The following is a 27,756-nucleotide window of genomic DNA, read 5'->3' on the forward strand; positions in this document are numbered from 1 at the left end:
GTATCCACCTCAGAGATAAGAACTTCACTTGTGTTTTGTAAAAACAAAGCTGGAATATTAAATATAATTGCAGTACTTATATACGTGCCCATGTGCACACACATGCTATAAGGGTGAAAAAATGTCAGAGAAAAGGGACTCATTTTCCTATTGCTATACCATAGTAAAGAATATTTAATATTCTAGTAATGCACTTTAATAATTTTAAAGTGCGTGATCTTTGCTTTCAGGTCCAACATTTTGCTGGCTTCATGAAAACGTGGTTGGAAATATGTTGTGTTTTATTGCCCTGAGTAATTACTGTTTACTGGGATATTTAAAAATTGGTGTGTAGCTGGGAAAAAAATAAATGGAGTTGACAGTTTCTAACAAAAAATGTGAGACGTTTGTCTGCATTAGCTAATAAAAATTAATTTTACAATACAATATATTCCTAATGAAATTTCAAAGGAATTTTCTAAGGAATTTTCTAGGAGACTTTCTTAAGTGGAGGAGTGGGTAATTTCCTTCATATGAATACCACTTTCACTTATTTTTATTTGATAGTTGTTTACATCCTTAAGAATTTTAACTCAGTCACAAATAAATTAATGGGATGTAATTTAAACAACAGTGGTGAAAGGTCTATATGCTTAGAAAAACAAATCCAGACCAGAATGTAACTAGAGCTGATTTCCAATAGTGTTACAAGATTCTTTGGATTCTTCTATGAAGAAAAAAAATCATTGATTTATTTGATTGTCCTTTGCTGTAGTATTTTGTGCTTATTACCTGTGTTTTCCTGCTCTTTTTCATCCAATGTGTCTTTTGTAACATACTTCAAATTCTGTTAAGTAGTATTTTCACTTCATTATGATCAGAAGAAACCATGAGTTATTAATTTATTTTCACTAATTCTATAAGCTAATGTTAGGATTTGATTGATGAATTGGCATGCCAGGCTACATTCTGATGAATTTTTTTGAAGTAGATTACAGCTTTGTTGTTTTTCAGACAGTTCTAATGTTTGTTATATTCTGTCACTGTTTTTTTCTTTCTGCCCCCTCTTTTCCCTTCTCACCTTCTTGAGACACTTATTGGCTGCTGAAGGGCTATGTTTTGAAATTACAACAGATATTTGGGGGGGGGGGGGGGGGAATGTTGCATGTACAAAATACATAATTTTATGTAACAATGGTTATGTTGAATATAAAACAGTTATAATATTTCTCTGCAGTACAGATTCTTTATCTGCTGTAGCTACAGGTTTGATATGTTTCTTGGCATACAGTCTAGTATTTTCCTACTGGAACTGAAGATGTATGAAAATATGTTCTGTCTGTGCTTCTGCCTGAGCATAGAAATGTCCTTCACATAATTCATAGTATTGCCTGGCCTCTAACTTACTTTATACAACAGGATTTTTTTAAATGGTTTTGATGGTCAAATACATTGGTTTTGATACAACATGGTTAAAGTAGAACTTTTTTTTTCAGTTTGTTTAATGCTACAGTGGACACCAAGTTGACCATGAGCCAGCAATGTGTCCTTGCCACAAAGAAGGCTAGTGGTATTTTGGGCTGCGTTAAAAGGAGGGTCACCAACAAGACGTTATCCTTCCCCTCTACTCAGCACTGGTGAGGCCACACCTGGAGTACTGGGTTCAGTTCTGGGCTCCCTAGTACAAGAGATCTATGAACATATGAGAGAGAGTCCAAAGAAGGGCCACAAAGGTGATGAAGGGACTGGAGCATCTCTCCTACGAGAAAAGGCTGAGAGAGCTGGGACTGGTCAGCCTGGAGAAGAGAGAGCTCAGGGGGCATCTTATCAGTGTATATAAATACCTGAAAGGAGGGTGCAAAGACGAGCAAGCCAGGCTCTTTTCAGTGGTGCCCAGTGGCAGGGCAAGAGGCAATGGGCAGAAACTAAAAAACACAGGAGGTTCCCTCTGAACATCAGGAAACACTTTTTTACTGTGAGGGTGACTGAGCACTGGAACAGGTTGCCTGGAGAGGCTGTGGAGTCTCCCTCCTTGGAGAGACTGAAAAGCTGCCTGGACATGGTCCTTGACAAGTGGTTCTGGATGGCCCTGCTTGACCAGGGAGGCTGGACAAAACAACCTCTAGAGGTTCCCTCCTACCTTAGCCAGTCTGTGATTCTAGAGAGTTTTATTTTCCTTCCAAACATTAAAAATTATGCCAATAAAAGGATATACCCACAACTGACTGTTTTACTTGCCTCCTTAGCCAACGTAGCCGGAACAGTCTGAATATGTTTGAGATGTATTTTTCTTAGATTTTTTTTTTTTCCTTATAAAGTTCTCTCCAACCTCATCTTCAGTTTATATCATGGTCATGGAGCAGAAATGTTCTTTATTAATGTCTGTAATATACAGAAAATTCAGAAATTAAGGCATAGGTGTGTCAAAATAGATAATGCTGCTGCTCCACATAGTAAGATACCCTTCCTGTTCCATTAGTCAAATACATGTTGGGAAATTGAGGGAGAAAGAAACAGATTATATCTAGTATGGGGTATAGTACTGTCCCTCGAATGGGATGGTATATTTCTTCTGATGACTTCTGGGTTTTGTCTGAAGCAGTAGATTTGATATATGAGAGAAATTTTCAGTTCTCGATAAACATGTTCACTTTATGTAACTGTGAGCCATTTTGTTTACAAGTAGAGACTGTCGTACAGAAAAATATATTCTGGAAATGGCTGGAATCCCCACTGTCCCTGGAACTAGGGATAGCTTGTATTATAATGAAGATTTCTGGTCCTGCTGCAGAAAGAATGTAGTTTTAAAGCAATACTAAGTGCAAAATAAGGTAACCCAAGGCAAAAGTCCCTTCTTCCCATGAAATACATGAGGAATGAAGTGAATTCACTATGGGATAATAAGGGGATTAAGATGACATTCTTGATTAAAGTGAGTGAAGGCAGGCAAGTGTATAGGAGGTAAGGGAAGGAAAATGGATCAGTTTAAAGTAGAGCAGAATAAAAGAGCTGGCATATAATTTAGGTGACACATAAAATTAGAGGTTCGGTACTGCCCCCCATTAATTTGGAAGCTGAATATGGGGGTTGCAATTTTTCTTGGGTCTTCCTGTATGCAAGGTACTTCTGCTACCTCCATTTCTGTAAGAAGAAATGGCCCATTATATGAACAGACTTCTATGCCTGTTTGACTTCCATAGTCAGTAGCTACGTGCAATCCATTTTAACTAATTCATCTGAATTAGGTCAGGAATAAAGAATTGATTTTGCAAAAAGAATCCACTATTGTTTATTATTAGTCTTTGTAATAATGCACTATGTTTGGTGTGATAATTTGTTGCTTATTTAATTCAATTCAATATACTAGTCACGAATTGCAAAATTCTTTTCAGTAAGTTAGTAGAATAGCTTACGTGTATAAATGGAATAATGCCTGAAAAATAGAATAGAGCTGGGTCTAAGAAAAAGAAGGTACCAAAGATCAATGAATTATTCCTTAGAATCCATTATATTATGGTACAGGTAGCCTGAATAGGAAGAGTGCATCTACCCTACCTTTTCAACCAAATTCAAAGGCTGTTGATGTTAAAATGTTACTTTTGTGGCCGGTGTTGCAAAGCAGAGTGCAAATACATGTACTCATCAAACTGCATTAATAAAATCTAGCTTCCCTTTCTTACTGTTAATGTATATTAATACATTAAGATCAAGAATACTAGCAATAATTAGGAAAAAAAAGATGCTTCCCTGGTTAATAAAGCTGGAATTTAGCTTAGTTGCAGATGGAGGGAAGACCTTTTAATTGTCTTCAGATAAGCAGTTCAGTCCTTTCAGTATGAAGGGAATTCTCAGAAGCTCACTTCTACTTAAATTTAAAATAATTTGGGGAATGGCTTAAGGAGTCTGTTTTTAAAATTATATTTGCAAGGGGACAATTCTCCGTTTTAATGAGTTTTGCAATATTTGTATCAGGTGAGGATTGCTTTATAATTTTAGAATAGGGCTATTTACACCAGATAGTTATGTGTAGTTATTGCATCCTAATCTGTAATGCCATTTTGCATTCATCCTAGCTTGCAATTTAGTTTTTTTGATGCTGGAAATGCAAAAATTCATGATAATGGCTTCAGTTATGTCTTTTTTTTCTTTCATTCAGGATTTAGAGATGGGTCGCGTAAGGAACTGAAAACATTACTGTCTCTAAGTAGTAGAAATGCAAAGTTATTGTAGTTATTTTTTTCACCTTTAAATGGTCTTTCTCATAAAAGATGGAGAAATAGGATTTTTAATGTAGAATTTTATACAGAGATCTGTAAAAACTTTAAGATTTTCCTAGCATCTAATTCAGGAATATTCTTACATGAGTACCTACATGATTTATTTTTAGCTTTTTTTGAATGGAAATTCTCTCAGTAGTGGTACTTGTGTTATATTAACATGGCTTTCTGTACCACCGTGTCCTTTGGATTTCAGATTGGAATAGTTACCGCATCAATTTTCTTTCTCCAAACTGTTTCCACTTCACAACTCCTATATTCCACAGTAAAACCTTAAAAACAGCTTTTCTGAGGTAATGTACAAATATCAAATCAGCAGTTCTGAAAATTTTCTCATTGCAAGTAGTCTTACTTCCTGGCCTCAATGAAAGCATAATCAATTTTCATAGTTCTGTGCCACTACACTCACCTGGCACAGCTCCTTGTTTTGGGCGGGGATAGCCTTTCTATACAAAATGGTGGCAGCAAAGGTTAGCCCCTTCATCTTGCAGATGACCTGAATTTTATTTCCCTGAAAGAGCTCAGAGCATGATAAGCAGGACATCAGAATTGTTGGCTGAATAATAGTTCACCCTGGACTGAAATTTTTTCTGGACAGAATAAACTTTATCTGCAATAGTGCCTGTTAAGACTTCTCTAGATAAGTGGTCTGAAAATTTAATTGCTACTGACATCCAGAGAAGACAGATATGTTTGTGAGCATTAAGCAGCCTCAGTGTTTTGTAAGCAACAAACTGACATAAGTCAGTCAGCGGTTTCATCTTGACATGCTTATCAATGCAGCAAGCATGATGCTTCACTGTTATCAAAATGGGATTGTTCTGTGGGAAAGATGAAAGAAAGCAGCACGTATGGTTGAGTCTGGCTATTTCGCATGCAGAACATCGCTTCCTGCCCCGGAGTTCAGAGGTTACTCTTTGCCTTGAGAAGAATAGCTATCTGGTCGGGGTAGTCTTTGATATCTAACAGCTGGGCAACGCGCTTTCCTCTAGGTCTTACTCTTACAGTTGCTCAGATAGCTGGCTTATGTGATCTGCTACCCTTCTGCAACTTAATTTGTTAAGTTCTGAGGTAAGTTAGTTACTCGTGAAATTACAGCTTGATTTCATTGGAGTAAACTAAAACACACACACAATTTATAATCAGTCTCCCCTCTTGGTGAGAAACTGCTATGCAGTGCCCCTTTTTGAAAGTGGTCACAGCAGGGTAATCTTCACAATGTTACACAGTGCAGAGACATCACTGATGTGGCAGTGACAGCCATAAATACAGTTATTATACATTTAATAACCTATTTTTTGTGGTATCTTATCTCATGCCTCTATCAAGGGATATGAGATGCTTTTTAAAAGTGTGGGTGCTTTGTTGAATGGGAATGAATGTATGCGCTTAAACAAGTGTTTTAAGTTATTGGTGAATTGCATTCTTAAGTGTCAATTTTTATAAAAATAATTAGAGGAACAAAGATCTGTCTCTTTACCCCACATACTACGCTGGGGAGTTTCCCAGCCTGTCAGTGTTACCTAGCTGACAGCTGCTTCAAGATGCAGCTATCATCATACCTGCACATATCGTCGCTGTTGCCATAAATAGGTCTAAGCATTTTGTTTTCCATCAAGAACAGTCAGGCTCATGGTACAGATTCTACAAAATGTTACAGATAAATAAAATGTCAAGAAATAAAAGTACGGAGATGTAAAAAAGTTTTTTTTTGAAAAACACAAACCTTAAAATTTACTGAAGCATTTGAAGACTATCAAATGGTATTGAATTCAAGTATCTCTTCTAGAGTTTCTACTAAAGAATAAAATAAAGTCCTTTTAAATGATGTAGGTGTTCTTTTATACTGTAAATTTTGCATCACTGAGCATGTCTTATTATACAAAATATATTTTCTTGGAACTTGCTTGATTATTGTGTGTATTGAATGTCTGTGTACATTTCTCTCCAGCTTCCTCATAACCCATGAATGTCTGGCTGGGGTTAAAAACAGTGTCCATTAGTGAGGTTCACATCTTTTCTGGGAATTAGTTTCTATGTGTATATCATGTATATTATAACAGCTATTTGGTTTTGTGTTAGATGTAATATAAGAAATGTAATTAAAAGAATGATGACTTAGGTGCAGACTAGTCCTTTTACATAGGTAGGTGCCGTGAAAGGAATGGGAAATTGTTTGGGCTTTCATTATCATTTTATTAGTTTTCCTTTGAAAAAAAGAGAATAGTGAGAAATAAATGTAAATAAATGTATGTATATATTAGAAGTATTATATATCATTTATTCACATATGTTTTATATAATTATGGTTATTTACTATAATTTTTATATTATATGTTCTTTAATTTAGACCTCTCCAACTGGTTTATTTTTATTTTGGTAGTACTTTTTCCCAACAAAATCTTGTTCTATTTCTACATGTAGGTATTTAATCTACATATGAAAACGATGTCTTAGCTTATTCTGTTTTTTCCACTACTTTCCATGTAAATCCCAGTTTCTTAAATGTGTGTTGGTTTACAAAGAATTTTATCTGGTTTTAGTTTGTGGCTTATGACTCAATTTGTTTCTGGCTGGTGTATTGAAGAGTGCTAATGCCAGTTTGTCAGGTGTTAACAGATTTTCTCCTTGAGACCTTCTGCTACAGATGGTTTTTTTTAGTTATTCATGTGTGCCAGCCATGGATCTTAGTCATTCCATCCTGAACTTTGTCTTGTTCTAAGAACTGAGATTTTGAATTGAGTTTGAAAGTGTGGTCTTTTGACTGAAATTTTTAGTGAAGGAAAGGATTATTTTTTATTTGCTTTTGAAGTAGTTCTGTAACTATGGTGGTATTTGTGCTGTTGACTTGTGTGGAAATAGTAAAGATGTCATGATGTGAGGAAGTGTACAAGCTACCTGTTGGTTTTAATTTGGTAAATAGATTTGACACAACAGTGCCTGGCTATTCTTTTTTTAAAGTAACATCTCTTTTGGCACGATTTTGGATTGGACTGTGTAGTGTAGTTATAAGCAAAAAAAAAAAAAAAGAAGACATACTCCTGAATTGCATCTTAGTTGCATGTAAATTGAAACAGTTCTTCCAAATCTGTTAAAATTTCACTGGTTAGTGTTTATTGTCCTCAGTCAGTACACAGTCATATTAGTCTTTCCAAGGAACTGGGTCAGGCTGTGATACCAAATAAAGAATACACCAGAGGAAAAGTTTGGCAGCTCAGCAGACATTTATTTCTGCAATGTGTAAGTCCTAAAACTTTAATTCCTTGGCAATGGGACAGAGTTCCATCTGCTGGAGTTACTGTTGCGTGAGAACAAGCAGCCCTTTGGGCTCCTTCACGTTCCTTGTCTGGATGATGCAGTGATTGGAGCAGATGCTTTCTGAGAATGATTTTGTAAGCCCTCCCTGAATTTACCTGTATTAAAATTCAGGGATTCAAACACCTCTTAATGCCAAATTTGCTCAGTTTGTTGTTACTTGTTAAAGCCAGATGTGAGAAACTCTTACCACATCAGTTTGATTTTCTACAATTTTTATTGCTCATCTGATCTGCATTAGAGTTTGAACTGTATATATTATACATACATTCAAATACATAAGTGAATAGGGAAGTATTTTTATGTTTTGACAACAGAGAATAAAATCAGAGAATAGTTTGCCTGACCTGTTTCTAGGCCTCTTTGTAGTACGTCATGGAAAAAATTTACAAAACTGAAAAGTCTTTCAGTGTGTCTTCCCTATGGATACCCATCTGCTTTGGCATCCTTTTATGTTAACAGGCTTCTCTCAAAGCAGAGGGAGTTTGGGAGACTACAAACCCTGTAGTTTGTTACAGGGTTTGGGCTGGAAATCTATAGAAGCTGTTGCAAATCTTCAGCTAATGCAGGAGGTGAATGGCCACTTTTTCTTTACTGCAGTTGCAAGAGGAAATGCTTAATGGTAACTGCTACATGTGATGGGGACTGTTCCATTTAAGTACCCGGTACAGCCTGTAAGCACATATACTTTAAAGGTATACTGTCTACTACTGCTTCTTCCTGCAGATATCTTTATTGCCATTTTCACCTTGTATCTTATGCCTGCATGTTTTGCTTGTATCCCTACTTTTGTAGCAGAAGTTAACTGAATAGTATTACCAAAGCAGTGCTGCCATTATTGCTGTGATTATTTCCAGTTAAATTGATTTTTAAAAGCAGTTGCTTCAATTTTAATTCTGTTCTAAAGCACACAGTTAATGTCATGTGGGGGTGAGAGATGGGGCTAAGCACCTGTCAGTTTTGGCAGGGGCTGCATCAGTGGGGACCAGTAAAAAAGCTGCTGGGGGGGAGTGGGAGTTGCTGATTGTAACTTGTAAATTTAGACTTGCAGGATCACGTGGATAATTTTTGTACTAGTCTTATCCTGCGACTGAAGGAGGCGACTGAATCAGTCTGTGAGTTTGTTACAGGCACTGATTGTTCTTATCAGGCCTGCCTCTGACTGTGCCTTTGAACAGTGCCTGTACAGTGGCTGTCACTTCATCTGTGGGTTTTTTTTTACTCTGGAATGATCCAGATAGTGGCAGAAACTTGTAGGAAGAGAGCTGGTAACTTGGGAAAATGCTCATGAAAAACTGGCCATTGCAGCAGAGAATGGTTTAGCATATACTGCTCCCATCTCGTGATAAAGTTTTCCAGTTTAGGTGTGGAATGGGAGGCAGTCAGTATTTTGTAGCACTTTGTGAATATAGAAGGTTGTGTTAGGTTTCTTTTTTTTTTTTTTTCCAACAAAGCCATTACTGCTAGCTCTGTTTTTTTCAGCAGAGCCATTACAAGGTTTTTCTGTCTGTGGGGTGAGTCACAAGCTTCATGTGTATGAGTGTACTGTCGAGATTGCTTTCAATGGCTAACAGTATCCCCTTATATCTGGAAAACTGATTTGCCTTTTTTTTTTTTCCTGAGAAATTAAATCTTTGTGTTTTGTAGTACTGGTTATAAATGTTTAGCTTAAGACTTGAACCTGTTTCAGTTTTTCTCTAATTTATAAAGTAATTGGTAAATCCAATGCATTTATTGCTGGGAATTTGAAGCCTCAATGTTTTTTCCAATAGAAGAGAATTTGTAGATGCATTACCGTTATTATTGTACTATATTTCAGGACACTGAAAAGGCAATTTTAACATCATTAACATTTTGAAGTTCTTCCTTGTATCGTTTTTCAGGACAGTAGCAGCACTATTGTCTTAATGCTATTTAGTGATGTTCAATTTAATTTCTTTTAACTTTTTAAGACAACATCTGGGGAAGATGTACGGGACTTCACAAAGGTGCTGAAGAATAAGTTCCGGTCAAAGAAGTATTTTGCAAAGCATCCCCGACTTGGCTACCTACCTGTGCAAACAGTATTGGAGGGTGACAACCTGGAGACGTAAGCTTGATTATAGAGTAATTGCTCCTGGGATCACTGGCCTATTCCATTAAAAACAAAAAAGTGAAACCCAAGAAATAATCAACAGCAGTTGTAGAGCCTGGTGCTGTATTGTTTTCTATGAATTGTTTTGCATTATTTGCAGATCTTGCCTGTTTTTGAAAAAGTAATGTATTTTATACTTTGATTTTTGTAAGCATTTTATCATAAAGTCATGGACTTTAGCAGGTGATGTTGGACGGGGCTGAATGACTGTTTTACAGAGAACACCTTTATACCTTTGGGGAGACTGGGCTTTTGGAACTGCACTGCTTATTTTGTTATCTCAGAGTTCCTGGAGTTAGAAGTCTCAGAGCTAATTAGATTCCTACAGGCTTCAGAAATATAGGGGGCCTAATTAAAGAGAGCGCTCTCAGTGTCTCCACAGTATTACTTACGGTGCTGGCAGAAATACTCCACTTTACTTACTTGGTAGTTGTCAGCAAAGGACGCTCTTAAAAGAGCAAAATTAAGATGTGTTGACAGGGTGCTAGAAGTAGTTTCATGGATTGACTGTCCTCGACATCCTGGAGTCTGCAGTACTGCTGTATCATCTGAACACAGCACTGCTTAGCTAGCAACAGCAAATGTGAAGCTTCAATATACATGCTCTGCTTGCATGCAACAGCCCAGTGCCATTGTCCGCGCTCTGTTTTCGTGACCGGAGGACTGTGCATTTTATTTACAATAAACAAACAAAACCCACTCATTAGCGGTTTAAGAAACAGGAGGAAGTAATCTGAAAACTGGCATTATTGATGCCCTGGCTTCTAAGGAAGCAACGCACATTCAAATGTTAAAATATTACTCACCAGGGCAGTCTTCAGCTGGTCTGTATTTAAAAACAAACAAACAAAAAAGTCACCAACACGGGAAAACAAAGCTGCTTTGATGTGATGAAAGTTTGACAATGGTGCCAGAAATTGGAATGTCAAAACTGTAATCACAAGTCAGGATAAAGCTCTCTTGGTCCAGTCACATGGGAAACATACCGATAAATTGCCAGCGTCACGCTGAGGAAATTATTGGTATTGGTTCTCTCCCCTGCAGGTGGCAAAACTCAGTAACTTGTTCCTTAAATAAAAAAAAAAAAAAATCCTAGTTACTCAAGTGTCAGAATGTATTACAATATATATTTATCTCTGATTATTTTTATGCAGTAGGAAAATAAGCATTGATAACTTTGACTTGTGGTGGTATTTTTGTTGTCAGTGGCAGGGTTTTCCCCCCAATTTTTTTTGGTAAATATATTTTCTGGTTAGTTTAAAAGGAAAATTCCAGTCCTTGAGCAGAATTTAAATGAACTGATTATGGGTTACAAACTGCAGTTCAATCAATAACAGTGATTTGGAATTTTTTTTAAATTGATTTTTTTTAACAAAATGAAGTATGTAAGTCAGTCTTCTGTCTCTCCATGATACACAGCAGTATCTGTTGCTGTCTCTTTTCTACATCAATTGTTGCTGATTCAAATAATCTGGGTGGGTTGCTGGTTAAAATATTTTGTGTTTCTCCAGCTTTCTCTTGCTTAAATGGCACTAAAGGTTTTGTTTCATAGTTTCTTTCTTTCTTTCTTTCTTTCTCTCTTTTTTCCTTTTTTTTTTGTCTTCCTTACAGTCCTATCACTCTCATCAGTATGTGGCCAGAGCAATATGAGTGAGTATGCAGAACCCCTTTGTCTGGAAAGCTTAGTATACTGGTGGTTTTGTTTTAGCTCAGTTGCTGCTAATCTCATGTGCATGAGCTACAGGGCATGGCTGACCCAAAGCAATAACCCCCTCAGCAATATTGTGAATTTATTTATTTGTCATCAGTCTAACTTACTTTAAAAATAATGTTGTCTATGTCATGAATTGCTTTAGACACCACTCTTTTTTTTTTTTTTTTTTAAAAACTAGTCCTTCCCAGTCTCCACAGCTGTTTCATGATGACACACACTCCAGGATAGAGCAGTATGCTACTAGGTAAGAGATGCACAGTTTCTCACCAGTACACTGCATTTTGGGATTGATTCCTGTAAATTTTAATATACTCTACTGGCTGGACATTATTTATTAAAAAGATATAATTCTCTGTACTCAGAAGTCAATCAAATGTTTTTAAATCATCAGGTTCTGGATACAGTCACATTAAATGTAAAGTAGATGCATTAAATCTGCCATCTGTCATACGGAATGGAAACTGTTGCAGAATTACTGTGTATTACTTCTAAAATGTGCTGGTTTTCGTTTCTTCATTTTTTACCTTTGGAAATAAACTTGTTGGATATAATTTTTCCCTGTAGGATTTTAGACCTGGGTTTTCATTTTTTTCTATGATAGGTTGACGCTATCCATTACCACTGACTGTTAGCAGAGCATATAATAATTACAAATGTTTTATGTTGTGGCTTTTATGGGGTCACCCTAGTCCTTTCGTGATAAAAATGTCTATTCTGCCAAGTCCATCTCAGTGCTTCTGTGTTTTGTTGAACTCTCTTCTGTACATTCAGAGCTGGTGACGGTTAAGCACTAACCAGAGGTACCCTCTCAAAACCAAGTAATGACACCCAACTTGTAGGCAACAAAGAAATTGATCCATATTACCATGGGAACTGACTTGGTTTTGCTTTCAGTGTTTTTATTGTTGTGTCTGATCTCCACAACTAATAAACAATGTTAACTTTTTCATTCATAGCTTGAATAAAAATTCAGAGCTTATGTTTAAGATTAACTGAGTTAAGATAACTTATGGGCACCGTAAGAAAGCTTCAAAATAGTTTGTTAAATACCTAGATACCCAACAGATGATCTTTGCAGCAGGGGAAAATGGGGGCAGAACCTAACCGAAGGGCTATCTGCTGTCATCCTCCACATTTTTCTCCTGCCACTCCCAGTGAATATTTTCATCCCTCATAAGTAGCATAGTACATTGTCAAAGGCAAAGTTACAGTGCTTTTCAATTATTTGGAACACGTAATTCATTTAAATCACCCAGCATTTCTTTGAATCTATGACTTAGGCCATGCTGTAATCAATTAAAACCCATGGACAGGACTACAAACTAGGCAAGAGCAAAGAACTTAGACTTGTCTAGAAAGATGTGAGAATTTTCTGTCTCCCTATGTCCTTTTTTCAGCCTGTGGTGCCACAATGCTGTGGCTTTCTGTGTCCAGATGAAGCGCAAACTCTGGACCCGCATTAAGGACCAAGGGAGATCCCAGGTGCAATACCTGTTTTCCCTCTCCTCCCCCTCAGGTCTTACCAGTTCTGCTCTGGATTAGACTTGCTGAAGGTGGACGAAGCTGGACCATGTATCTCTTTCAGGATACAAAGCTAAATCTGTACCTGCTCTGTGCAGAAGTTGGTTAACAAAATCACAGACTTAAAAAACCAAAATATATTAATTACCATATAAGTTAATTGTCTAAAGCTATTCAAGATGTTTTTCCCCTCTAGTTGTAAAATCTCAAAAATGAGACATAACTCCATCTGTTTCTTTCATAGAATTTTTATTGTGTGCTTTCTAGTTGGATCTGTTATTATGCAAATTTCACATATAAACTAGTAAATATTTTTGTTGTCTTGATCTTTTCAGCTAAGCTTCTTTGAAGAAATATTACCAGTGCTTCCTTAATAAGACTGTGCCTAGCAGAAACAGTATATTAGGGCTTAAAACCTTTATTGTCACTGATTGAAAAACATTCAACTCCCAGTTTTCTCTTAACAAAGTCCCATACCTGCAATCACGTACTATGTCCCCATTCTGTTGTGCTGTGTCACCTCTGAGTTGCTTCTGATTCCCTCTCTCAGCTTTCAGTTTGTATCCTGCCTTGAAGGCTCTTAGCAACTCTAAGAGTCCCTTCCCTGTCTGTCTCTGCTCCATGATCAGGGCTGTCTCTTGGCTCCACATGCTATTCCAAGCAAATCCTCACTAAGTGATGGACATTGAAAACACAATGATCATGGTAGAATCTGCGTTTGTGAGACAGGATATCTTATTACTTGCAAAGAGATTCAGGGCAGGCTCTCCTCTGAAAAATATGGGGTTTGTACTACTTCCGTATGTGACAAAAGGTCTATGAAGATTAATTTTGAAAATTATGTTTCATCAAAGACTTAAAGACGCTGAGCTAAGCAGCCTTACAAAGGTGACTTAGAAGCATCTCTCTCACTCTTGTTACTCACCATGAACTAGATCTGTTTGAGATGCCCCAGAGCAGAGATGATCTGAATGTCTCTAGTCACTTAGGAGCTTGTCCTTCCCTTCAGGGTAGGTGTTGGAGCACAACGTCCTACCCCAGCCATGGTGGGACGAGGCGATCAAGACAACTTTGTCCTGTGTGTGCTTTTGTTTATCCTCCTTTAACCCTGAGGAATATTAACAAATGTACAGATGGGCAAGCTTGCTCCATACTAAAAGAAGACACCAGAGTTCCCATTTCTTTAGGGCCTTGCACGCTGCTTTTAAAAAGAAGTTTGAAGGTGTCTGTAATAATGCATAACACTTTCAAAATTATATGTGAAATTAAGATACCTTTATAGTGAAGGAGATAGCTGTATTTGGTGCAGTCCAGTGTATGTGCATAGCATTGAGCATTCCTAGATTTTTATGTATGCATCTTACGTAGATAAGGTACATCTTTCCTAGAAAATTGAATAGACAGTAAAATTCTGCTGCTATTTTAGAGCAGCCTTATATGTACAGTATAATAATCCAGTCCTTTCAGATGAATTCCTTCCAAATGAGAACCATAGGCCATGACTCCCTGTAATTACACTGTTTTTTGTGTCGTTTTCCAGGACCTGTCTGTCCACAGTGTGATGTTATTTGCCAAGCATAATTTCAGATGTTGCGTGTGCTATATTTAAAAAGTATTCATCCTCTTTTGTTAGTCCAGCTTTATAAAATTCAAAAAGAAAACCATCTGCGAAAACATCTCTTTAACTAATTTTACCATGAGAGTTGTGGTGGTGCTAATGATAATTATACTAGAGATAGAAAATATAGTTGTTCTTTGTTGCTTGGCAAGTAGAATTAGTTAATCATAGCACAAGTTTCTCATAAAAGTCCTCTGGATTATAGGTTTCTGTCACAAAATCTAGGCGTTTATGCCTATTTGTGTATTCCAAGATTGCCATATCTGAGCTGTTTCTAAGTAGAATTGATCTTCCCAGAGCTTCTGTTTAAATTGTGCAGCATGTAGTCTGAAAGTTGTGGTCTTTCCCTGCCTTTCAGGCTCGCACAGATGGAAAGGACCAATGGCTCCTTCCTCACGGACAGTAGCTCCACCACAGGAAGCGTGTAAGTAACTCATACTCGTTAAGGCTGCCAGGAACTTTACTATACAGCTGCATGGTATAATCTTCATAAATTGTAACACAGGATTTAATCCCAGGGAAAGTAGCTAGTAAGTATGACACTAAGGATGCCTGCATAAACTTCATTATTCCAAGCACCAATTGTAGAAATTGGTGATGTTCATTTGATGGTGTAAGGGAACTCCACATTTGTCAGCCATTCCATTTCAAAAGGGAGGATATTTCATACAACTGGAAACAAGTCACACCTCTGTAGGTTCTAGTTTGTATTCCTTTTCTGCTTGTATCAGATTAGAAAAGAAATCCTTCTACATCAAAATGGACGATGGAGTAGGTTGATAGCTTGTGCTAACTCCCAGGACAATTTTCTGATTGAAAAAAAATCATCTATATTGAAGGTTCTGCAGTGCCCAGAACAGTGTTGCTACTTTCTGCTTAGATTTCAGTTTGATGGCTGCTGATCCATCTGTTTTTACTCAGGGATATAAACATAGTCCCACATTAATTTTATCAACGCCATTTTCTTTTTCGAATTATATTTCACCTTTATTGTAAAAGCCTTCATTGAAATGCATTGATGAACCTGGAAAGCATAGAACCCCTTAAGTTACTGATGAATTAAATATGATTTTTCTCAATGTAGAAATACATTAATGTTTTAACCTCACTGTATCATCAGTTTTGTTCATTAAATCAGTGTAGTAGGACACCATGTCTCTTAAGTTATTAATGGATGTCAGCAGCTTTTTTAAAGAGGAAACAGAAACTGTTCTTGTTCAGCTTTTGTTAGGAAATGTTATTGTTCTCAGTAATAGTTTCATTTACTGTTTTAAAATCTAATCATTAAATTATTCTACCTATGAATGTACTAACAATTTGACATTCAAAATATTTTGCTTAAGAGAAGTACTTGTGATCACCTTTAAAAGTTTTCTCTTTCCTGCTTAATTAACGCTATTTGCATAACTAATAAAACTTTTTTCATACGTAACTGTTTTCATGTGTTTCTGTCATTGGTAGGCTTACCGATGACAGAAATGCAGCCAAACTATTCCCTTTTGCTTTCCCTTCCAAAAAAGCAAACATACTGCCACTTGGCAGGGAAAGCTCAAAACTGGAAAGCAGCTAAATGCTCATACACTTGATTGAATTGTTTATTTTGCAATTAATGAGTCTACTCTCATACAAAGACCAAACAACTGTCCATCCCAATGGTAAGATGGGGTGTATACGCTTAATTTTTACTGGCAAATTCGCTGTTGATTTTAATGCAATTTTCTTGTTCACCTATAAAAATGACCTTTATTTTAAGAAAAAGAATGAACATGGTGAACTTCTATACCAACGTGTGAGAGGGACTTCTGAATTTTGGTCTCAGTTACACTGTTACACAAACAAAATATGCAGAGATTTAGAGGCCAGGGAGGACAAGAAAGTAACTTTTGTACCGAATGGCACCTTCTGTTTTATTTGCAGATAATAATGCATGCTTTCATTAAGGTACATACTGAAGAAAAAAAAAAAAATTCTGAAGAACTGTGGTTTAAAGTTTGGATTTAAAGTATTGCAGGGATCTACACAGCTGTGAAGTTTGGATCATAAGTTGCCTACAGCTGCAACACTGGGAGTTCAGCTCTATTCTTATAGTTTAAATACAGTTTGACACAGAAACAAGCATGGGGCAATCATAGCATTGGAACAGGCTGCCCAGAGAGGTGGTGGAGTCACCATACCTGGAAGTGTTCAGAAAACGGGTAGATGTGGCACTTGGGGACATGGTTTAGTGGGCATGGTGGTGTTGGGTTGATGGTTGGACTGATGATCTTAGAGGTCCTTTCCAATCTTAATGATTCCTAGTTTTTACTTTCATTATAAATGATCCAGCCACCAAGCCAGGAAACATGAAATTGCTACTCTACCCTTAACTGGTTAGTGGTGGACTTGGTAATGTTAGGTTAATGGTTGGACTGGATGATCTTAAAGGTCTTTTCCAACCTAAACGATTCTATGATTCTATGATTCTTTATAGACTGAATTCGAAGGAGCAGTTTGAAATTTGGATGTACATTTTTTCAGTTCAGATGCCCCTCCTGTAAACATATCTGAGCAAAATCTCATTTTCTTATGGTATTCTTTCGAACCTTCAGGATACGATCACTGGTTTGGAAATCAAATTCTGTGGTACTTGTAATTGGAGTTCTGTTCTGTGATCTGACGTTTATCGGTCCTCAAGAGTCCTTTAGTTTACTGTGAACCTAGAAGAGAGGCATAGTTACACTTAATATTGGAAAGTTAATACTTTGGTCTTGTCAGGTTAACAAGTTCATCAACAATACTTTTAACACTCTTCATGCTCCAAAGAGCACATGTAAGAAGTCTTCTACATTTGAATGACAATAAGAAAACTTCTGCCATCAGTTAAACATCATTGAGGTTTTTTGCAGTAATGTTCTGCAATGAGCCATTTGGTTAAGAAAACATTCTTCAAAGAAATTTCTCGGATTTTAACTAACCTGTTGTCTTGAATGTCATTATGACTTCTTCTAATCTCCCTAACTAAGCTTTTCTAACCCTCCCCTCCCCTAAGGGTATGTGAATTCCATTAAAAAAACACATTTTCCTCAACTGGAAAAATATTTGTAGATAGCAAAAAAAAAAAAGTCATAGTCTCTACTGTGTTATGTCCAGCTTCTTAACAAACATTCTAATGCTCTCATGCATGAGTTTTCTGATATAAATACATTGAATAAAAATGTTTTTCCTTCATGTCATCTTCTCCGTACATTACGGAGTTCTAAAAGTTTAGGCTAGACTGTTGTGATGAATTTTCTTTGGCTTTAATTCATGCAAAAACATCTATATCTTAAAAGCAGACTGGCCTCTTCAGAAGTGAAGATGACCATAACGAAAAAATGGAGACTTTGCAACAAAGAATGATAAATAGTGTCCCTAAGAGAAAGCTATGCCTCACAATTTGACAAATCATGGTATAATAGAATGAAAAGACAAAAAACCATGTTAGGAAAATATGACAAGAATGTAACCCTCTTATTCCTGTAATGTACAGACTATCCTATCTAGCCCATACTGAAGTTAAGTGCGCTGGCCGTAGTATAAATAGTTTCTGTATAAATGTGAATGTTTAATAGCTGTTTTCTGATTAATGCTTTTACTACCAGTCATCTTCATGTCTGCAGCACTGTTGATGCCACTTCACACTCAACTGAAGGCAGAGTTGGAACATATCTGAACTTTTGTTTGTTAGAGAGCTGTACACTTGGGTGCAGGAGTAGGAACAAGCAGTGAAGGCCAGTGCTGCTTTTAGCTGCACTGCCACTCAATGTGTCGTAAGTCAAACTGGAGGCCCAGTATGTAGTACCTGAATACTTTGACATGATGTAAGCGGTTAAAAGGCAGCTTGTCACAATGAGAAATTAGTTCCACATGATGATAAAATTAGGAGAAGAACAAGTAAGTTAAAGACAAAGCATTTTGGAGTACCTTCTTGAACCTTATTCTAATATTTCTCATAGCATCAGTAGGTCAAGGTGCACTTCATTTGCACTAGAATGCATGGCACTTAGCATGAGAGCCACAGGAAAAATGAAAATGATCATTGAAGGAGGATCACAAATACCCACATCTTACTATCTGAAATCTAATTTAACAATCAGTTTTCTTAATCAGATAAATTAATACACTGATGAAAAGTGACTGTCAGGAAATCTGGATTTTTCTTTCCACAGTGTAGTCTCAATGCAAGGGGAGTTATGTGCAACATTATTTGACTCTTGCTTCTTCCATGCATAATGTGTGTTTTGGAATAGACCTCTTGAAAATATGTATCTCCACAAAGAGAACAGGATATTTCAAAGGCCATTTCCCCTGGATTTCCTTGTTGGGGTGTTCTTTTCCTTTGAGACATACTTCTTTCAAGTCTGACCTCCTGGGATGTCATTTTTACTGCTTTCTGCTATGGTGAAATGCTGAAAAGGAACTGCAGTGTCTGCTGTTGAAGGACTTCTGGCTTTTTCTCACAGCACGCAGGGTCTTCAGGAGAATAACCACCAAGAAAGGATGACAAATTTATTTTGATGTTGCGCTTTTATTTTGGTTGCTGATTGCCATCTCCAACCAATTCTGCAGACGAGAGTCCCAGATTCTCAAAATGAAAGTGTTTCTGTGCCTTAGAGCATGTGTCCCTCCCTTATGTTGTAGGTCATTGTGAAGCCCTGCCCTAGGACTCATGTGCTGCTAATGAATCTGTCTTAATTACAGTCATGAGGTTTGCTGGTGCAGGTTCAAGGTTCAGGTTTTTTGAACCAGTAATTTTGCAAGACAGACCAGAGGTGGAACACATGGTAAAAATAGACTTCTCCTTCAGAAGACTTCTTTTATCAGGCTCTTCCTCCAGCATGTGAAAAAGCCTGTTGTCATTTGCAAGGTGTGATTCCTACAAAAAAAAAAAAATCAGTCAATATTCACAGTCTGTCCTGTGCAGGCTCTGAGATTGAACCAGTGAGAGAGGAGGGAAATGAAATTTTCTCTGACTGAATAACTAGGAGTCCAAACTATAAAATTATCTGGAATCCTTCTTGAACAATTTGTATTTAGCTATGTTGATCTTGCCTTCTGGATCACAATACATACAAAAGTATCTAAGCATTTGCTGGGTAAACTTTTTCATTAATTGCTTTATAAGTTTCATTAAAAAATGAGGTTATACCTAACGTAAAATCTTGACAGAATTTCACGTTTAATAAATTCAAATAAATATAATAAATCCAGCTTTACAGAGCCCTATTTTAAAAAAAATCCATTTCAGATGACCTACGTAGCTGTTTATAAATTAATTCATCATCTTAAAATGTAGACAGCAGCTTCTGGTGCCTAATTAAAATAACCAGACTAAAGTAGTCGATCACATGAACATTTCCTGACAACATCAACACCCTTGCACAAAAGAAAGCTGTATGTGTAGTTACACTGTATGATTTAAATTAATATGTAGACAGTGTTTTGAAACCCAGATGATAAAGCTGTGTTCTCTCTCTAGTCTGCTTTAACACTCTGTTTCTGTGCTCGCTCTGTGACATTGAATCGCCAGCAATTCCCAGCTTAGTGCAGCTGTTTCAGTCACAGTGAGGGGTTTCTGCACGTTTTGCAGGGCTGTAGAAGCCCTGCTATATACCGCAGAGTTTGAAGCCCCAGAAGGGGTTACATCACTTCAGCAAAAATTTAGTTATACGGGGTGGGGTTTTTTTACCAAGATGGTTAAAGGGTGGAGAAGTACCATGAGGTTTTCATTACCACATCAGGGCCTGATCCATACTTCATTAATTGTGCTAGCATTTGCTTTAGTTTTAACTAGACTAATGCAAAATAACAAAGGAAGTGATGATGGGTTTCCCTGAGATCACTCAAGTAGTGGAGGAGAGAAAGCAGTTAGAGGCTTTTTTCTGCAGTTAAGGAAAAAAAGGAGCACTGTTCTGTTTCTTTTTCAGCTAACACTGTCAGATATCCCCTATATTTTTGAGGGACATAAATGCACATACAACCCCTATTATATTTTAATTATATAGCTGTATTGAATGAAAAATTCATTACAGTTATTCATTTGCATGGGAAGATCAATATTGTCATTTCTTCTCATGAGTGTAGTACTGACTACAGCCAAGACAGATAAGAAATAAGCGAATGTATATTACTTCCTTTAAACTTTTGACTCATGGTAAAATTGGAGGAACTCACTAATTAGGTTCCTTTTTCAATTTTACACGTAAACTTTCTGCAAACCAGTAATTAATCACAAAAGATAGGATGGAGGAAAGTGATACGCAACCAGAGCTCTGTGGAAGGAAGTCTTCATACCCAATGTTTTTAACCTTTATATCATAAATGAACTTATGTGGAATAGAATGCCATGAACTTTTAAAGTGGATAGAACTGTCACGGGATATAATTTTTTTTGGTTTGGTTTGGTTTTTTTGTGTATAGTGTTACATGATGCACATTTGTTTGATTGCAATAGTCTAGATTTTCAAATCTCATTAACAAGTCAGAAAGTGGAAGACGACATGAGAGCTTTGGGTAGATAGTGAATAGTTATCCTTGAGAAGAAATAGTCCAGTGTTGTTCTACTATAGGATTAGTCTTCAGTAAAAAAGTTGTCTTAAGCTGTACCACAAAGAACTAAATCACTTCGCTGCATGATAGAAGTGCTTTTCTAAGAGAGAAACACCAGGAATCAGTTTTTATTAAATCTGTGGTTATTTTGGCTTGCTCCTAATACTGGTGATGCTTTTAAATAGGTATTGATGTACTGAGCTACCAAAAAATCTTGGTTCAGCAGGATAAAATAGGGTCTTCCATTACACAAACAGTATGTTTGCAACTCTCATTTGTTCCTGTCACACGCCTTTGCTCCCTTTACCCCAAGAGCTTGAATTTATTTCTGAGAAAAACCCCAATCCGTGTGCATGGCCTGTAAAACACCCGAAGTGTTTTACTTGTACCTGTGTTTGTTTATAGATTATTTGTCACCACAGAAATAACTGCTGTTTCTTCCAGGGTATACATTTCTAAATAACTGGGTTTACTATTTATTCAAATGAGACTGTACGTTTGGATCTTTTGTGATGAAAGATGTTAAACTGACTGACAAGAAATTTAAAAAAAGCTTCTTGAAAAGCTCCATTACACTTTTACTTGGAAAACAAATACTTTGCATATAATGAACTTCCTATTTTTGTATGTGCTTTCAAAGGAAGTCCTTGAGGATACTTTTCATTGTGTCAGATCATGGTCAGTTAATAGCAGAATTCGTAGCTACTTCTTTCATAGAATCATAGATCATAGAATCATTTAGGTTGGAAAAGACCTTTAAGATCATCCAGTCCAACCATTAACCTAACATTACCAAGTCCACCACTAAACCAATTAAAGGTAGAGTAGCAATTTCATGTTTCCTGGCTTGGTGGCTGGATCACTTATAATGAAAGTAAAAACTAGGAATCATTAAGATTGGAAAGGACCTCTAAGATCATCAGTGCAATCATCAACCCAACAACAACAATTTCCAACAAAAAATTTCCAACAATTGCAGGAAAAAGCTCAGCACAAGCAATATTTTTAATATGAAAAACTCTCTTTTCTAAATGACAACTAAATATCATAGAATCATTTAGGTTGGAAAAGACCTTTAAGGTCATCAAGTCCAACCCTTAACCTAACTCTACCAAATTCACCACTAAACCATGTCCCTAAGCGCCACATCTACATGTCTTCTAAATACGTCCAGGGATGGTGGCTCAACCACTTCCCTGGGCAGCCTGTTCCAGTGCTTGACAACCCCTTCGGTGAAGAAATTTTTCCTAATATCCAATCCAAACCTCCCCTGGTGCAACTTGAGCCCATTTCCTCTCGTCCTATTACTAACTGCTTGGGAGAAGAGACCAGCAGCCACCTCACTACAACCTCCTTTCAGGTAGTTGTAGAGAGCGATAAGGTCTCCCCTCAGCCTCCTCTTCTCTAGGCTAAACAACCCCAGTTCCCTCAGCCGCTCCTCATAAGGCCTGTGCTCCAGACCCTTCACCAGCCTTGTTGCCCTTCTCTGAACACGCTCCAGCACCTCAATGTCTTTCTTGTATTGAGGGGCCCAAAACTGGACACAGTATTCGAAGTGTGACTTCACCAGCGCCGAGTGCAGGGGGACAATCACCTCCCTGCTCCTGCTGGCCACACTATTCCTAATACAAGCCAGGATGCTGTTGGCCTTTCTTGGCCACCTGGGCACACTGCTGGCTCATGTTCAGCTGGGTGTCAACCAACACCCCCAGGTCCTTTTCTGCCAGGCAGCTTTCCAGCCAGTTTTCCCCAAGCCTGTAGAGTTGCATGGGGTTGTTGTGACCCAGGTGCAGGACCCAGCACTGAGTCTTCTTGAACCTCATCCAGTTGGCCTTGGCCCATCAGTCCAGCCTGTCCAGATCCCTTTCTACCCTCAAGCAGATGAACACTTCCACCCAACTTGGTGTCGTCTGCAAACTTACTGAGGGTGCACTCAATCCCCTCATCCAGATCATTGATAAAGATATTAAACAAGAACCGGCCCCAGTACTGAGCGTATGCATATATATACTGCTCATACATGCATATATGTACTGCTCAGGTGTTTTTGTCTCTTTTGTTGACCATACTTTAACTGTAGAAGGTCTTTAAGATAAAGTTTGTAGGGACAGTACGTCACAGTATCATAAGGTATACAGTCTCTGGTTTGTAGTCAAGCAAAGAAGAGAATTTAAGGAGGATTTTCTTCAGCATTCATACTGCTGCAGCAATTTCTCTCTTAAAAATATGAATAGTAGGTTTTTTTCAGATTATTTCTCCTTCTTGAGTAAGCAAGCAAGCAAGCTATTTTTAGGACATGGTATCCTTCACTTTCTGTCCATCTGACTATACTTATGGAGAAAAGTCAGCAACTGGGAAAGAAAGGTTCACCTATACAAAACCAAACTCATTTGGACATTATAGCATAACTGAAAGTGTCAGGACTTTTGTATCTCCTTACTAGAAGGTAATTTCTGTGTGAGTCAGGAGGACGGTGTTATAGTTTATTTCTGTCCCTGAATCTGTAAGGAGGAGGAGATTGGCTACCCTTGAAGAGTTTCGAGGTATCGCATGTGTATATCAAAATGGGAAAAAAAAAAGGAAATGCAATGCTAATTCAAAACCTATAGCATTATTTTTGCAGCATTGTTAGTCCCTTTGTGCACTGCAGAGTGTTAGCTAGATACTTGATGATTCATTACGCTATGACTTCTTGAAGAATTCTGAGGGGATTTTTTCTCTCTAATTTTATTAGGTAAATTGAGCGGACCAAAATTATCTTCTAAAGAATATTAAAAATGTCATCTATTTATGGTCAAAAAAAAAAAAAAAAGGAACTATCAGATATCTTTTTGGTTTTATCTGTTTTTAAGGCATTTCAAATCAGTCATGTTTAGTTTATATTATCTCAGATTCTTGCTTTCACTATTTCTTTTCAAACCACCAGCAGCATTTGTTCTTTATGCATATATTAAACTGGTCTTTTACACTACTACAGATCAATCTTCTTTTTCATGTGCATTGTATGTTTATATGGTTTTTTGCAGTATATCGTTTAGAAATAACTCATAAAAATTTTAATACAATTTGCTGAGACACACATCTGACACTTACATACTAGATTCTTGCAGGCTTATTTCCTGCTCTCTTAGTCCTTTTTCATAAACAAACAAACAAACCCCCTCAGCTTGACAAAGATGTTTGCTCACATAATAAATGTTTTACTGCTCTGTCTTTATCTGTGTTGTTTTATTGCTCTAGAGAGGATGAGCATGCCCTTATCCAGCAGTACTGTCAGACACTGGGAGGAGAGTCGCCTGTGAGTCAGCCACAGAGTCCTGCTCAGATACTTAAGTCGGTGGAAAAGGAAGAGCGAGGAGAGTTGGAGCGAATCATTGCTGACCTCGAGGAAGAGCAAAGGTCTCATAATCATCCTACCTGGTGTCTGAATTGTCACCTTATTGTTTAAGCCATGCATGTACTATGTATAGTTGTTGGAGATGAGGAGAGATAGACCTAGGAGTCATGATTTTAGGGCGGAGGGAATCAGTCAAGGCCTATGTTGTGCATAGTCTGACTCTGTTAGGTAGAACAGGGTGGGTCTGTAATAAAATACCTTAGTTTCACCTCTACTTTATTGGTTTACGGTTTATGGTTTTTTCCCATAAACCACAAGTCAAAACATTTTGTAGCTTTGTATGAGCTACTTGTGTTCTGTGGTTGGAGGTGTTGATAATGTTATTTGATCTAAGGACGTTTTTTATTATACTTTGCTTGATTAAGTTGTCATTCTCCTGTTTTCAATATACCAGGAGTCTGCAGATAGAATACGAGCAACTAAAGGAGCAACATCTTCGGAGAGGAATAAACCCTCTTGCATCACCTCCTGACTCTGTTGTGTCACCTCAGCATGCTTCTGAAGATGCCGAGCTCATTGCTGAAGCTAAACTCCTGAGGCAACATAAAGGTCGCCTGGAAGCAAGGATGCAAATATTGGAAGATCACAATAAACAGTTGGAGTCTCAACTTCACCGGCTACGGCAGCTACTTGAGCAGGTAGACGTACACTGATATTTTTCCCCCATGTTGTTTCTGCATGATGGATTTCTTGGTGGAACAAAGTCACCACACCAGCTTGGTCTGTTGCACTCGGTCATTTCTAGGTTGAAAAGATATTTTTTTCCTGCCATCTAGCATAAACCATGGTGAAAGCTAAATGAGCATAAAATGATTACAAGTGCTGGAGTGATCATGGTAACTTATGAAACATTGAGAGTAACAACGAACAAGTGCAATAGTTTTTCATTAATTAAAAAGCAGGAGGAAGAAAATACATACCCTATTCCAAGTAGTGGTGCCAGTCACACCCTGTGTTTGACTTCAGTTTTCCAATCTTTCCTTAAATAATTTGTTTATTTGTTGTCATGGTTAGTCACTGAAACCTTTCTTAGCATGCCAAAGACAGATGGCCAAAGATACATCTAAAATGCAAAGGAGCGATTAATTCCAGTAAAAATCCAGTTCCTCTTGAGTAGCATATTTAGACCAATAAGCTACAGAAAAATGGTCTGCACACAAGTAATGCTGAAAGCAAAAGCAAGAAGCACAGAAGTTCTGACAAATTGTCATGGTTTAGCCCCAGCCAACAACTAAGCACCACGCAGCCGCTCGCTCACTCCCCCTACCCCAATGGGATGGGGGAGAGAATCGGAGGAGTAAGAGTGAGAAACACTCCTGGGTTGAGAGAAGAACAGTTTAATAATTGAAATAAAGTAAAATAGTAATGCTAATAGTAACAGTATAATAATGATAATAATAATAATGATACACGAAGCAAGTGATGCACAATGCAATTGCTCACCACCCGCCGACCGATACCCAGACAGTTCCCGAGCAGCGATTGCTGCTCCCTGGCCACCCCCCCCCCCCCCCCCCCCCAGTTTCTATACTGAGCATGACGTCATATGGTATGGAATAGCCCTTTGGTCAGTTTGGATCAACTATTCTGGCTGTGCCCTCTCCCAGTTTCTTGTGCACCTGGCAGAGCATGGGAAGCTGAAAAAGTCCTTGACTAGCATAAGCAGTACTCAGCAACAACTAAAAACATCAGCATGTTATCAACATTCTTCTCCTACTAAATCCAAAACACAGCACTATGCCTGCTGCTAGGAAGAAAATTAACTCTATCCCAGCCGAAACCAGGACACAAATGCACAGTCACTTTCAACTTAGTGCTTAAAGCAGGAACATGTTCACCCTTTAAAACTTTTTTTTTCCTGATGATCTTATGATTTTGTCATTTTTCAGTATCCTTATAACATTCTTAGTAAGACCTATAGCGTATACATGTGTGTTGTGATAAAGTTCGATGAGGGGCAGTAGTTTCTTCTTTCAGCTCTGCCTTTGGATATTTCTGGGCATTCTGCAACTTGTGGTTTCTGATAGGGTAAGGTAGAAGAGTTGACTTTTTTCAATATTTCTGATCATTTACACCTCATTAACTATATACTGTTTCTCTTTTGCTTCCTGTCTGAAATCTCCCCCGCTCTGTGGGGGTCATGCCATGCTTCTGATTGTTCCAAGTGCCATTACCAAAGGTGTTTCTCCTCTGTCTTTTAATGGAGGGGCTGGTACGAAGTCAATTATAAGAGAAGGTCTGCATTATTGCTTTTATAATATACCTGTGACTTTTTCAATATGCCTTTCTATATGCATCCTTACTTTATTTAACAGGGGTTTTTTGACCTGCCAGTAAGCAGACTTTTTGCAGGCTGTCTCCAAGGATGCTGAAGCTGTTCCTCTGAAGGGGATTCAGAAATTGTGAATAATGCCTATTTTTAGTATATGTTCTTTGGAACATCTTTATTTTGACATTAATACAGTTTTGAAGCAGCACTGAATCCCATTACTACCCCCTTGACTTCCTGAAAAAATGACCACTCTTCAGCACGTTTGGTTTTCTGTCACCTAGGCCATTCATAGTCTATGAAAGTCTTTACCTCTTTCACTGCTTGAGGAAGGACTTTATCAGAAGCCAGCTGAGGATCTAAGTATATTTATTTCTTTCTTTTGTTTTTATTGGGTGTCCCAATTATTTTTTAGTGGATATACGAGGAATACCTTTTCTCATTAATGAGATGGATGATTTGGGTAGAAGATTCTCATAAGTGCCCGTGTCAAATATCTAACAACTTGGTAATAATAATTACTGGTATTAAAGTACACAGCTGTTTTAAAGCAATTTCTTTGCTCTGACTGGCATTTCATGCCATCTCTGTTTCTCTCTTCTGTCAACAGCAAGTCTCTCCATTTCTCTTCTCCACTCAGCCTCCTGACTGTTGTTTGGATTAATAACTTGCCACCGAATCCAACATACTGCGACTTTTTTCTCTAACAGATATGGAGTGAGTCTATCTACATACAGATATTTGGGTAGAGAATTCATGAAAGTTAGAAACTTTCCTATAGTAACTTTAATCTAGATGACAGCATTCTAAGACATTCTTCAGGGAGCACCTTTAGCAGAAATATGCATGCATCCTCACTGCATATTTGCCTACTTCAGGTCACAATTCCGAGGTTACTATACTATTTTTATTTTAGCAAGCCCAAAGGATTGGTCACTGTCACACGATGTTGTCGGTTTTGTCTG

General features: G+C 37.6%; 1 protein-coding gene across 1 annotated transcript in view; it reads left to right on the forward strand.

The window, feature by feature from the left end:
- Positions 1–27,756, forward strand: part of UTRN (utrophin) — a 408,114-nt gene that overhangs the window by 368,211 nt on the left and 12,147 nt on the right. Inside the window, exons 66-71 of the mRNA XM_075707799.1 lie at positions 9,524–9,660; positions 11,317–11,355; positions 11,598–11,663; positions 14,917–14,982; positions 24,366–24,524; positions 24,917–25,160. Of these exons, the coding sequence (XP_075563914.1) occupies positions 9,524–9,660; positions 11,317–11,355; positions 11,598–11,663; positions 14,917–14,982; positions 24,366–24,524; positions 24,917–25,160 (711 nt within the window). The remainder of the gene's footprint in view (positions 1–9,523; positions 9,661–11,316; positions 11,356–11,597; positions 11,664–14,916; positions 14,983–24,365; positions 24,525–24,916; positions 25,161–27,756) is intronic.

The sequence above is a fragment of the Pelecanus crispus genome, chromosome 3, assembly GCF_030463565.1.
Source record: "Pelecanus crispus isolate bPelCri1 chromosome 3, bPelCri1.pri, whole genome shotgun sequence".
Taxonomy (NCBI): domain Eukaryota; kingdom Metazoa; phylum Chordata; class Aves; order Pelecaniformes; family Pelecanidae; genus Pelecanus; species Pelecanus crispus.